Raw genomic sequence first — 12,524 nt, 5'->3', positions numbered from 1 at the left:
GAATATAAAAGAAGCTTGGCGCATCAACATTTTTATGTCATTATAATAATGAGAAAAAATATGAAAGGGAATATGTGGAAAAATGTGATATGAGACAATATGACAAATGAGAGAAAATAAATAATGAAGAATAAAATTAAAAAATATATTATATGTTAAGACAAATCTAAATTAAAAATGATAAAATAGACCACATTCCTTCTGAAATAAGAAACTTATAAATAAGATTGTAGGAAGTATTTCACAATCTTTAGGTGAAGGCTTCTTTAGAGATCAAGAGGGAAGGCATAAGAAAATTGAGTCTAGTGTAGAGGCTCCTTAATTTTATGACTTTTGATGTGAGCGCACACACATATATACTTTTTCAGTTCTTAACATAGGATTTAATTAGGAAGTTAATGTTAGTCTTATACATAAAACCTATTTAATATTTTTATCAACTTTTTCAAATTAAACTTATTTGTATTTTTTAACAATAATCAAGTAGAAAAGGGAGGAAATGAATTAGGGAAGATGTTTAGGGTGTTTTAGAAAAAAATATATCATATCAACTAATTTAAGTAGCATCCTTAATCTACTTAAATTATTTAATTAAGCTTATATTAAGAATAGGAGGAGTATTATATTTTTCCCAGGATTTTTGTGACTACCACATGGATGAGAGCCTAACAAATAAATCTGAACTAGTGCCTCAGTTTGGTCCGTTTGATTTGTAGAACATTTTGTCCTTAAGTTCATAACCACATTCACTTCCATCTATCTTTATTTTATTACTACTTTTGTGTACAAATAATGAAATTACGAGGATAAAAAATTAATTACGGCTCATTTTCATGGAGGTTGCACCAATACCATCTGCCTTTTAACTTGTACCCTTTCGGTTGGCTGGCTGCTCAAGTTCGTCATATTTCAAGTTCATTACCAGACATTAATATGTGCGTTTGACTCTTTTGCTATTGATTTAATATTACTTGGTATTTTAATTTTATTCTATTTTTTCTTTGTTTTATTATATTTTATACTTATCCCTGAATTTGATATTTTCTTCTGATCCTTAATTACCAAAGTTAAGCATTCTTTGAGCTAAATTAGATGTAATTGGCAAAAAAAAAAAGAGCTAAATAAGATGTAAATATCTCTGTTAGTATTTGTTGAGTTGCAAGACTTAATCTAAATTAATATTGAAAAAATGAACCACATAAATGTCATAAAACTAATTTTCCCTTTTCACATTCAGACATTCTCTAAGTTGCATCCATTTATTATTTCAATAAATATAGCATCTTTGTCAAAATTATGAAAAGTAAGAAAATTCGTAGTTCGTAAACGCTTTTTTATTTGGGAAAATTCGTTTAAGGACCGCAGTACAGAATTAATTTCAAAGAGCCCCCAAAACTTTCTGAAACTTCACTACAGGACTAAGGGGGCAAACTAATATTAATTCCACAAAGAAAATGACCCTGTTGCCCCTCATGTGAACAAGTATGGGAGAACCCATTTGTAAGTGAGGTTAGATAATTTACAACATGCATAAATATATTTACAATTAAAATTAGTCCATGTACATATCACCTTTTTCACCTGAAGAATATGTCTAAGTGAACAAGTGTGGGACAGCCCATTTGCAAGTGGGATTAGACAATTTGTAACATACATATATTTATTTACAACTGGAATTAGTCCATTTACATGTCACTTCCTTCACTTGAAAAAGGTCTCCGTGAGTAAACAAGTGTGGGAGCGCCCATTTGCAAGTGGGATTAGTCAATTTGTAACATACATACATTTATTTACAATTAGAATTAGTCTATTTACATATCACCTCCTTCACCTGAAAAAGGTGTCTGTGAGTGAATAAGTGTGAGAAAGCCCATTTACAAGTGGCACTAGTCAATTTGCAACATACATACCTTTATTTATAACTGAAATTAGTCCATTTACATGTCACCCTGCAATAAGTATTATGAGGGGCAATAGCGTCATTTTCTTTGTGAAATTAATATCAGTTTGCCCCCTTGGTCTTGCAGTGAAGTTTCAGAAAGTTTTGAGGGCTCTTTGAAATTAATTCTGTAGTGCGGTCCTTAAACGAAAATTTCCCTTTTTATTCCCCCCCCAAAAAAAATCTATCTCTAATCAAATGTTTCATGATAATAAAATTATTTATTAGAATTTGGGAAAAATCATTAAATAGGGATACAAATAAAAATATTTTAAAAAAATATTGTAAAATATAGAACATAGTATTGCAAAAGAGGGATAAGGGCTTAACAGGTACTATATTTTTGGGGGTTTTTTTTTTTGGGAGGGGGGGAGTGCATGATTTGAGAAATTTTATCGGCACTATATATTAGTTTAATTTAATTTAGTATACATATAAAAAAATATAAGAAAATATATAACAACCCCTTTTCTTTAATTTTAATAATTAAGCATGAAAATTGAACTTCAATGTTTTAAGTCTAATTTGTGTGTGTGTATATATTTTATTGTAGACGAAAACTAAAATAAATAATCTCAAATTAGTAAAAAAATCCTTTCAAGGGTGACTCGTCAAACATTGTCACATTATTTTTAAGGATTATCGAAATTCTCATTCTATCTTATAATCAAGGAAAAAAAAACTGGACCGAACCGGCCGGTTCAACTGGAAAATCGGTGAACCGGTCGCCAGTCCGGTTTGGTTTGATTGAAAAACCGGTGTAAAACCGAACCGGTGGAAAACCGGACCAACCGGTAAAAATCGGTGTTGAACCGGGTAATAACCGGTTGTGGTTCAACCGGTTTTTTTTTTTTTTCTGCCCAGCGAAGACAAACGACGTGATCTGGTTTTGAAAGGAAAAAAGAATTCTTTCTTCCTCACACTCAGCTCGCCGTCTCGTGCTCTCCTCTTCTGCAAATCGAAATCCCCTCTCCTCCTCCAAATCGCCGAGATTCCTTCCTCTTTCTCCCAGACTCCAGTCGTTCCCCCCACCAAAATCGAGCTGGGTCATATAATGGTGACGATCGGAGTGATGGATGGGTAAGAAGAATCGAACTCGCGGAGTTTGTTGAGGCTGATGTCAGGTGTGGGGCCAGCAAGAGTTTCGTCCCAGAGCTTGTGTAGAAAATTTTTCTTCCTGAACTGTATAAAATAAATGAAGCGGGACTAAACGAGAAAACCCATGATTCATTTCATATATTAGCTCGCTTATACTCACAGGTAATTAACAGTAGTTTTCGACCCACCAAGTTCTTTTTCCATATATTAGCTCGCTTATACTCACAGCAACGAGAAAACCCATGATTCATTTCTTGCTTCTTGGTAGAACAACTCAGAGGACTAAACGATTGCGACAAGACGATGGAGAGAAGCAGAGTTGTCAAGAATCTAGATGCCAAGTGCTGCCTCCTATATTGATTATAATTTTGATTATAATGTTGATTTGATTCTTTTAGATTAATTTTATAAAGAGGAGAAGGTTGCATTATTTGTTTCACTTTAATGTTGTGAATTAAATTTTATTATTTTAATGTGACCGGTCCGACCCCGGTCCGACCCCGATCAGACCAGTAACCCTTAACCCAGTATCTCAACCGGTTTAGTTTCCGGTCCGGTTTTTTGTTCCTTGCTTATAATAGTATTTCAAAGCAAAGTCAAGCCCCTTGAAGTCTATGAGAATAGTTGGCTTCTTTGTTTCATATTAGTATTACAGTTTTCTCCTGTATAATCATTATATTGAACTAAATATTAGAGTATACTCCTTTGATCCTATTTATAAGTTACTTCTAGCACGTTTTATACAAACTAAGAAAAACGTTAAATTTCATTCATTCTCTTTTAAAATTTAACAACTTTTCAATTTTATCTCTTTTTAATATATCTTATACCTCAGGTAAATAAAGTCAATACAATAATAAATGAGGAGTAAAATTGTATATCCATATAAAAAAATTTCTCTCAGTGCCTTATAAATAAGACCAAAAAAGATCTTCTCTCTTCCCTATAAATGGGATCAGAGGAGTATATCATAGGAAAAAATTAAACTTATATGGACTTGAGCTTCTAATGTGCCTCTCTCTAACCCTCTCTAATATGCTTTGTGTTGTCTCAACTCCAAAATGGTTTTTTTCTTTTTGGCCAAAAATATGGTTTTTTTTCTTTTTCTTTTTGCCTTTTAGGTTATAATAAAATGAGTAACATTATAATATATTACAATGATAAAATGTTTTTTTTTAAAAAAGCCCTAAAAATTGTGCAGTTTTAATTGATTTTATTTAAAAATCATAAAAAATTTAAAATTGTATCATTTCAGTATCATAATATATCATAATATCACTTATTTTATATAAAATCTAACAAAATATATATGGAAAGTTCCGGCGTTTGTTTTCAATCAAATCAATCAATATATGTGAATTTTAAAATATCATTAATATTTTAAAATTTACTTGTTGTGTTTTGATTATTGGGTAAAGATATATTAAGTGTATAAAGCTAATACCACAGTAGCCCCCTATATGTTATATTGTTTTTGAAATGTTTAAATTTCATTGTTAACCATCTTATGACTTATATCAAAATTTATAACTAACTATTTCAGATTTTTTATACGCAATATTGGTTGGAGGAAGCTCTCTTTCCCTGAATGTTCTATTTAAAAAAAAATTTTTCCATAAATTATGCCTTCATTTTCTTTTCAGCAAGACAACGAGTGCATCCTCCTTATTATTAAAAACTCTTCCATCTCAATTCCCAAGTTAGGAAAGATAATGCCTAAACCTGCTTACATTGAACTTGATTTTGTTTTTCTTTTTCTTTTTAATATTTTCATGAATATAATTGTAAGGATACAACAAGCCTTATCTCACTAGGTGGGGTCAGCTACATGAATCACACGACGCCATCGTGCTTTGTCAACAACTCAGTCCTTAGATATGTTGTTGACTAGGAGGTCTCGTTCAATGACCTCATTAAGCGTTCTTCTTGGTCTTCCTCTGTTCTTTTTTATGGGACTCCATCTTGTCTCTTCCACCCTCCTCACCGGGGCCTCCAATGGCCTTCTCTGCACATGTCCAAACCATCTTAAGCGATTTTCAACCATTTTCTCTTGGATAGGTGCTACACCGACTCTTGCTTTGATATTTTCATTTCGAATTCTATCTTTTCTTATATGACCACACGTCCATCTCAACATTCTCATTTCTACTACCCCAACATTGTACTATTGTTTTCCCTGTATTGCCCAACATTCACTACCATACAACATAGCCGGTCTTATAGCAGTCTGATAAAATTTTCCTTTAAGTTTCTCAGGTATCTTCTTATCACAAATAACTCAGGTAGCTTTCCTCCACTTTAACTACCTAGTTTGTATTTTATGAGAAACATCTCTATCAATTTCCCCATCCTCCTGTATAATTGTAAGGATAATTAAATAATTTATTTCTCAAAAAGAAATTTCATTTAAAATAAATAAAAAATTAACTGAATTTTACTTGTCTAGTTAAGGATTAATTTTCGAAATTAAGGGCTACTTTCTTAAAAAAATTTTAAAAAATAGTTGAGAATTGATTTTTGACCTGAAATTTTTATGAAAAATTATTTTTGGAATCAAGAAAACTATTAGATAAGGAAAATTCACATAAAATATTGTGGATTAATTTTTGAGTTTATTTTACCATTACAGAAAAATGGTGACAGGAGGAAAGTGAAGACAAAAAACCTTCGAAAGGGTATAATGGTCATTCCCCATCAGGTCATCTTCCACCTTCAATTTGCGATTTGCCGCTGGAAAAGAGAGTGAGGAACCGAGAAAGAGAGTCGAGAGAAATGGAGAACAGACCGGGAGGCGAGTGTGCGGCCGGAAAAGGTAATCGGAGCTTCTTTCTTTGCATGCAATCAGCGTTTCTGGACGAGACGAGTCCGAAGATTACGCTCCCATCGTTCTTTTCTTCAGTTGATGTGTGTTTGAAGAGCTGATGATGGAAGAAATTTGGGTTTTAGTGAGAGAAACTCTCGGTTTAAGTTGAAATTTGAGGATGATGAAAGAATGATGTTTATTGATGATAATGGAGTATGATCTTTAGCTTGCATGTATTGTTTCCTTCTCTGTTTTGGCTGCCAAAAACAGGGGTTAATGATTAGGGGGAAAAAACGGCGTCAGATATAGCTTGTGAAAGTGAGAAACAATGATCAAGCTTGTAGAAATTGATTTAGAGGATTGCATGTGATGGTTTGAATCTTTGTTGGGTGTATCTCAGATCCGAAAATTCTAGATTTCATTGATTAAAGATGTTTGAGAGTTTCTAAGAGGCTAAGTGCTTGAATGAGAAGAATGAAGCATTGTGGAGATGTGTGTGTATATATAGATATATATTCGGTTGCATGTGTGATGTTGTTACATGTTGAATATTACTGTCGAAAGGATGATATTTTTTTTATTCTTCATTTTTCTGTCAGATGGAGTCATTCGAATTTTCAAATGGGAATCTCATCGAAATATCCAAATTCTTAAGTAATTGATGTGTATTTGTGATATATGATGGTCTGTTATTGGACACATATAAATGAATCTGAAATTTGGAAGCTGAAAGTTGAAATTAGTAACTGTTTAATGCTTCCAAATGTTATAATCAGTTTAGAAGATTGATCCAAGTAGGGAGACTCTGAAGTGATGATTTAAACACTATTCTTGAACTTGGAATTTTTAGATTTGTGGTGATGATGCTGTCCGAATTTTGATGGAGAGCAAACATGATGCTTAGAAGTTAGTAATATTATAGTAAATAGTATTTGCATAAAATACACAACGAATATGATTAAAATCTGGCTAGTTGCGTTGTACTAAATCTGAAAATTTTTTCCTGGATTCAACATATGGCTACCCGAAACATTAATGGAGAATAAAAGAGGTGCTGCCATGGATTAAGATTGTGCAAGAGGATTATGGGGCTGTGTGAGAATATAGGCATGTGTGCATGAAGTTGTGATTTGAGATGTACCCACAAGTTGCAAGCATGTTTGAAAGAAACAAAATACTCGGAGATTTCGCAACAGTAATTGGAATACTCGGAGATTTCGCAACAGTATTTAGAATACAAGCATGCTTTAGAAAGATTCAACCACAATTCGAATAATAATCTAAACATTACACACACATTTTAATTCCAAATCACACACCCACATAAATATAAATATATACATATAGGAATTGTAAGTTAAAAATATGAATAACTATAATATCTCTATGATTTAATTATTATAATTAACAAGGAATTAAACTGGTATTAATATTAATTATTGTATTAATTATTAATCAATAATGTAAATAACAAATGAAACGAAATGTATGTTAAATCACACTAAAAAAAATTCAGAATATAATACACATAACATATATTTATGTAATTCAGTCTTGCATAATTCAGTAGATAACCAACAAGGTACAATCACACACTATCAACGTGTATATGGAGAATTTCCATAGTTGCCCGTTACTTCAGTTTACAAATAGTTACAACAAAGTTATTCTAAAAATTTCAATGATAATCTACAATAATCATAAACATAAATATTTATCAACAGAGTAGTAACAACTACTCTAGAACTACTTTTAAAATTATTCTGAAGCTACTGTAAAGTATTTTAGTCATCCACTATAAACCAACATATTATATACTACTATGTTTATGTATCTATTTAATTACTGCAGAGATTAAGGTGGGGAGAATCTAAATTAAATCAAGCAAAAATATCAAAATTTTAAATTTAAGCTTACCTTTTAAAAAATTCCTAATTAGACCAGAACACTTAATTAAGAATTTTAGAAAGTTGTTAAATGACTAGAATATCCCTCTATAGTTAAAAAGTAAAATTAAAGGTAGGTATTTCAGTTAGATTTAATTGAGTTTTTTTTATCTTACTTTAATGTTTTAATATAATTTTCATTAACATATATATATTTGAGACTAAAAATTTTATTTAGCATATTTTGTAGTTAAAAATTAAAATTCAATTTAAAGTCTGAAATACTTTTTCATTTTGTTAAAGAACTATATAATCTCAAAAGATAAAAATATTTGTGCAATTCAACTAAAAAACATTTACATAATGTTATCACAATTTAGTTTAAATTTTGGGATAAGTATAGACCTAACAAACTATAGGATGAAGTATGTGGGAAGGAAGGAACTAGGCCTTCTCCGTTTTCTATCCAGATTCAATTCTCCTAGATATCCATTTGACCATTTGAACCATCTAGATTCCTTGTGTATTATCAAGGATTTCTATAGAAAGGTGGAAAAATTACGCCTTGAGCAGCTACATCGACATAAACTTTCTTCTATTCCCTTTTTCTCTCAATTTTGCCATTAGTAAGTCCCTTACTACTCAAAAAGTCGATTGAGTTAATCGAAGAAGAATTTTAAGAATTTATCTATTTTCCTCATCTAATGTCCTATCTGAGCCTCTCCCAGAGGTGCTACCTCTCCATTTTCTTATGAAAGATGATGAATTTATCGAGTCTATAATTATATCTGAAAATTTAAATTAAATTATGGTAATATGCATGGCGTAAATCTTTTTTATTTAAACTGCACAACTATTTTTTTAATTCTTAAGATTATATAATTCCTTATGTCTTCTACTAACATTTATTAAAAATATAAATTTTTAAATGCCTATTAAATTTTTATAATAATAAAATTGATCAAGTAAAATATAATTACCTTAATACTACCTAAATAACTATCAGGAAAAGTCTTCATTCAACTAGTCTGTATACAATAGCACAGGCACATGCCTACATGTATAAGTATCAGAAACGTCTAATCACATTGTCAATAAATGACTGCTAGTTCATGTGCTTATATATATATATATATATATATATATCTTAGCATCCATTGCGTTTCCCATAGCATTCTCATTTTGTCTAAAACTTCCTTCACAGCCATGGGGTTCCTCTTCAAAAAGCCTCAATTTCCTAAGAACCTAACACTTTGGTGGATCCTGCTAGTTGGCTATTTAACATTGTTCCCACCATCTCCTATTTCCTCTTTCACGACTTCACTAAATAGTAAAGCAAATGCTTTGCTAAAGTAAAAAGCCAGCCTTGACAACCACAGCCAAACTGTGTTATCATCATGGAACGATAATAGTGGTCGTACTTGCAAATGGGTTGGAATCTCATGCAATGAGTTCAACTCAATTTTCAGTATATATCTTCCAAATTTTGGATTAAGAGGTGAGCTTGATAGTCTCAATTTCTCATCTTTCCCTAATCTCCAATTCTCAGTACTTGGAGGTAATCAACTTATTGGTTCCATTCCTAGTGAAATTGGAATGTTAAAGGAAGTAGTTGAACTTGACTTGTCAAGAAACAATCTCTCTGGTAACACCCCTACCACTGTAGGAAATATGACCAATTTACACCATATTTACCTTTTTTCCAATCAAATCTGAAGACCGATTCCTTGGGAAGTAGGGAAACTCTACTCTATGGAGACATTGCATTTGTTAGAGAACAATATATCAGGTTCAATCCCACCCTTTATTTGGAGCTTGGCTAATTTAAGCAACTTCTCTGTTGATCAAAATAAACTTTCTGGATATATTCCTTCTAGCATTGAAAACTTGACAAGGCTCTCCATGCTATCATTGGGATGAAACACTCTATTAGGATTTTTTCCTTCTAGTATTGGAAATTTGACAGAGCTCACCTATCTAAACTTGTGTGGAAACAAACTTAGTGGCAACCTTCCATCAGAAATGAATAACTTGAGGAAATTACCCTGCATATTGGAGACAATGATTTCAAAGGTCATTTCCCTCAAGATATCTGCGTGGGAGGATTACTGGCTAACATCACTGCACATAGGAATCATTTCACTAGTCCAATTCTCAGAAGTTTGAAGAACTACTCTATCCTTATCAGAGTGACGTTTGAAAGTAATCAATTGATAGGAAATGTCACAGATGCTTTTGGCATATGCCCACACTTAAACTACATTGATTTGAGTAACAATGCATTTTATGGCCACTTGTCACCTACATGGGGGCAGTATCGTAACCTTGCAACCCTCAAGATGTCAAATAATTACTTATCTGGGGGAATACCATTAGAACTAAGTGAGGCAACCAAGTTATAGAGTCTTGATTTTTCATCGAATCACTTGACAGGAAGTATTCCAGAGGAATTGAGTCACTTATCATTAAAGATTGAACTTACGTTGAGCAACAATCAACTTTCAAGAAACATTCCTATTGATATAGGACTGTTGCCTAACCTTGAACAGTTGAGTCTAGCTAATAATCATTTAAGTGGCTCAATTCTAGAACAACTAAGATGGTTGACCAAATTATGGGAATTGAACATAACTGGAAACAAGTTCTTTAGCATTCCCATTAGTTTTGGTCAATTACAACATCTTCAGTCTCTTGATCTTAGTAGAAATTTATTTACTGGGGGAATCCCAGCAATGCTTGGAGAGCTACATCGATTAGAAATTTTAAATCTCTCACACAACAATTTCTCAGGAACTGTTCCTTCACTTTTTGTTGATATGAATAGCTAGGTTGTGCTTGACATATCAAACAATCAATTAGAAGGCTCACTTCCAAATATTTCAGCCTTTCGTACAGCTACAATGGAGAGATTAATAGGCAACAAAGGCTTATGTGGTAATCTATCTGGCCTACCAATTTGCCCAACAACAAATTTTGACTCAAGCCATTCTAAGAGCAAAGAAGTGTTGATCTATGTTGTATCCTTTTGTTTGGGAGTTGTGATGCTACAGCATTTTTCGTTGGGATTTCATATGTTATTTGCCATCACAAAGCAAGGAAAACAAAAGGTCAAGAAACAGAAGTGCAAACTCAAAATTTGTTTACTATATGGAGTTATGATGGGAAATTAGTATGTGAAAACATTATTGAAGCCACAAAGGAGTTTGATGAAAAATATCTCATTAGGGAAGGAGTATCTAGAAGTGTCTACAAAACAGAATTATCCACAGGTCAAGTTATAGCAGTGAAAAAGCTTCATTCAGTACTAGACAAGGATATGTGTCATTAGAAAGCTTTTATGAGTGAGATTAGAACCTTAACAGAAACTAGGCATCATAATATCATCAAGATATATGGATTTTGCTGGCATTCAAAGGTCTCCTTTTTGGTTTATGAATTCTTGGAAGGAGGTAGCTTGGACAAGATACTAAGTGAAGAGACACAAGCAATTGCATTGGATTGGAGTAAAAGAATCAAAGCTGTTGAAGGCATGGCTAATGCCTCATACTATCTTTACTATGGATACTCACCTCTGATAGTTCATTGTGACATATCAAGCAAAAATGTTATTTTAGACATAGATTATGAGGCTCGTATCTCTAACTTCGGGATAGCAAAGCCTTTGTATCCAAATTCTAACAATTGGACCTCATTTGCTGGTACCTTTGGCTATGCTGTTACAGGTTAAAGATCTTTTATGTTATGTGATTTTCATTACTTTTGAGTTTGCATGGTGTTATGTTTCATGTTTGCATTATTTAGCAATTAAAAATTTATTATTCACAATGTTTTTTCATGATAATCTTTTTGGTTTTGTTATAGAACTTGCCTACCCAATGGAAGTGATGGAGAAATGTGATGTTTATAGCTTTGGAGTGTTGGCTTTGGAAATAATTATGGGAAAACATCCAAGAGATCTCATAATGTTGTGTTTCTCATCAACATCTTCTAGTACAACACTAACAATAGTTGCTCACGATTTGGATTTGAAGGAAGTATTAGAGAAAAGGCTACCTTATCCTCGAAACTCAGTGGCTAAGAAGGTGATGTTGATTGTAAGAATAGCTTCTACTAACTTAAATGAAAATCCACGTGCTCGCCCAACCATGGAGCAAGTATGTAAGGAGCTTGCCATGCTAAAATCACATATTTTTGGTTCCATCCATGGCTTCATATAAGTTATGTTGGATATCTTAACTGAAAATAAGATCATCATGATGTGATGTTGTGTGATGTGTGATGTATTATTGTCTTCATACTTCTGTGTTTTACTATTCTACTCATGTGTAAAATATCACTACTATAAAAATATAAGTACTTGACAGTTATTTTTAGCCATACTTGATAGTTTATAACCATTAAATATGGAGGTGTCAAATATTTGCGTAGGTAATATTTGATAGTAAATAACTATCAAATATTTGATACAATACTTGACGGTTTTATCTAAAAACCGTCAAGTATTACGGCCAAATACTTGATGGTTATTGATCAAAACCATCAAGTATAAACATACTTGACAGTTTTGATCAATAACCATTAATTATGTGTTCAATATACTTGATGGTTATTTGCTATAACCGTCAAGTATATTGTATATTTGATGGTTACTAGATATAACCATAAAATATACCTACAATACTTGATAGTTATATCAAATAACTGTCAAGTATTGTAGACCTTTTTTTAAAAAAATGAGGTGGCTATTGGCTACTTTTTTAGTAGCACTCCTATGTTTTGAAAACAAAAGGGAGCAATA

At 32.2% G+C, this 12,524-nt stretch overlaps 1 protein-coding gene across 1 annotated transcript; it reads left to right on the top strand.

Annotated features, from left to right (window-relative positions):
• Positions 1 to 11,063: 11,063 nt before the first annotated feature.
• Positions 11,064 to 11,943, top strand: LOC114743170 (MDIS1-interacting receptor like kinase 2-like). Its single transcript, XM_028931364.1, has 2 exons — positions 11,064 to 11,448; positions 11,588 to 11,943. The coding sequence occupies exons 1-2, from the start codon at positions 11,064 to 11,066 to the stop codon at positions 11,941 to 11,943; spliced, it is 741 nt and encodes a 246-aa protein (XP_028787197.1).
• Positions 11,944 to 12,524: the final 581 nt, after the last annotated feature.

Source organism: Neltuma alba, unplaced genomic scaffold (assembly GCF_004799145.2).
Source record: "Neltuma alba isolate B1F8T4 unplaced genomic scaffold, ASM479914v2 tig00003967_pilon, whole genome shotgun sequence".
NCBI lineage: Eukaryota > Viridiplantae > Streptophyta > Magnoliopsida > Fabales > Fabaceae > Neltuma > Neltuma alba.
This window is presented reverse-complemented; position numbering and strand designations above follow the sequence as displayed.

Coding starts and splice junctions, on each gene's coding strand:
- LOC114743170 (XM_028931364.1), top strand. CDS start 11,064: ATGAGTGAGATTAGAACCTTAACAGAAACTAGGCATCATAATATCATC. Junction 11,449..11,587: donor CTTTGGCTATGCTGTTACAG/GTTAAAGATCTT, acceptor GTTTTGTTATAG/AACTTGCCTACCCAATGGAA.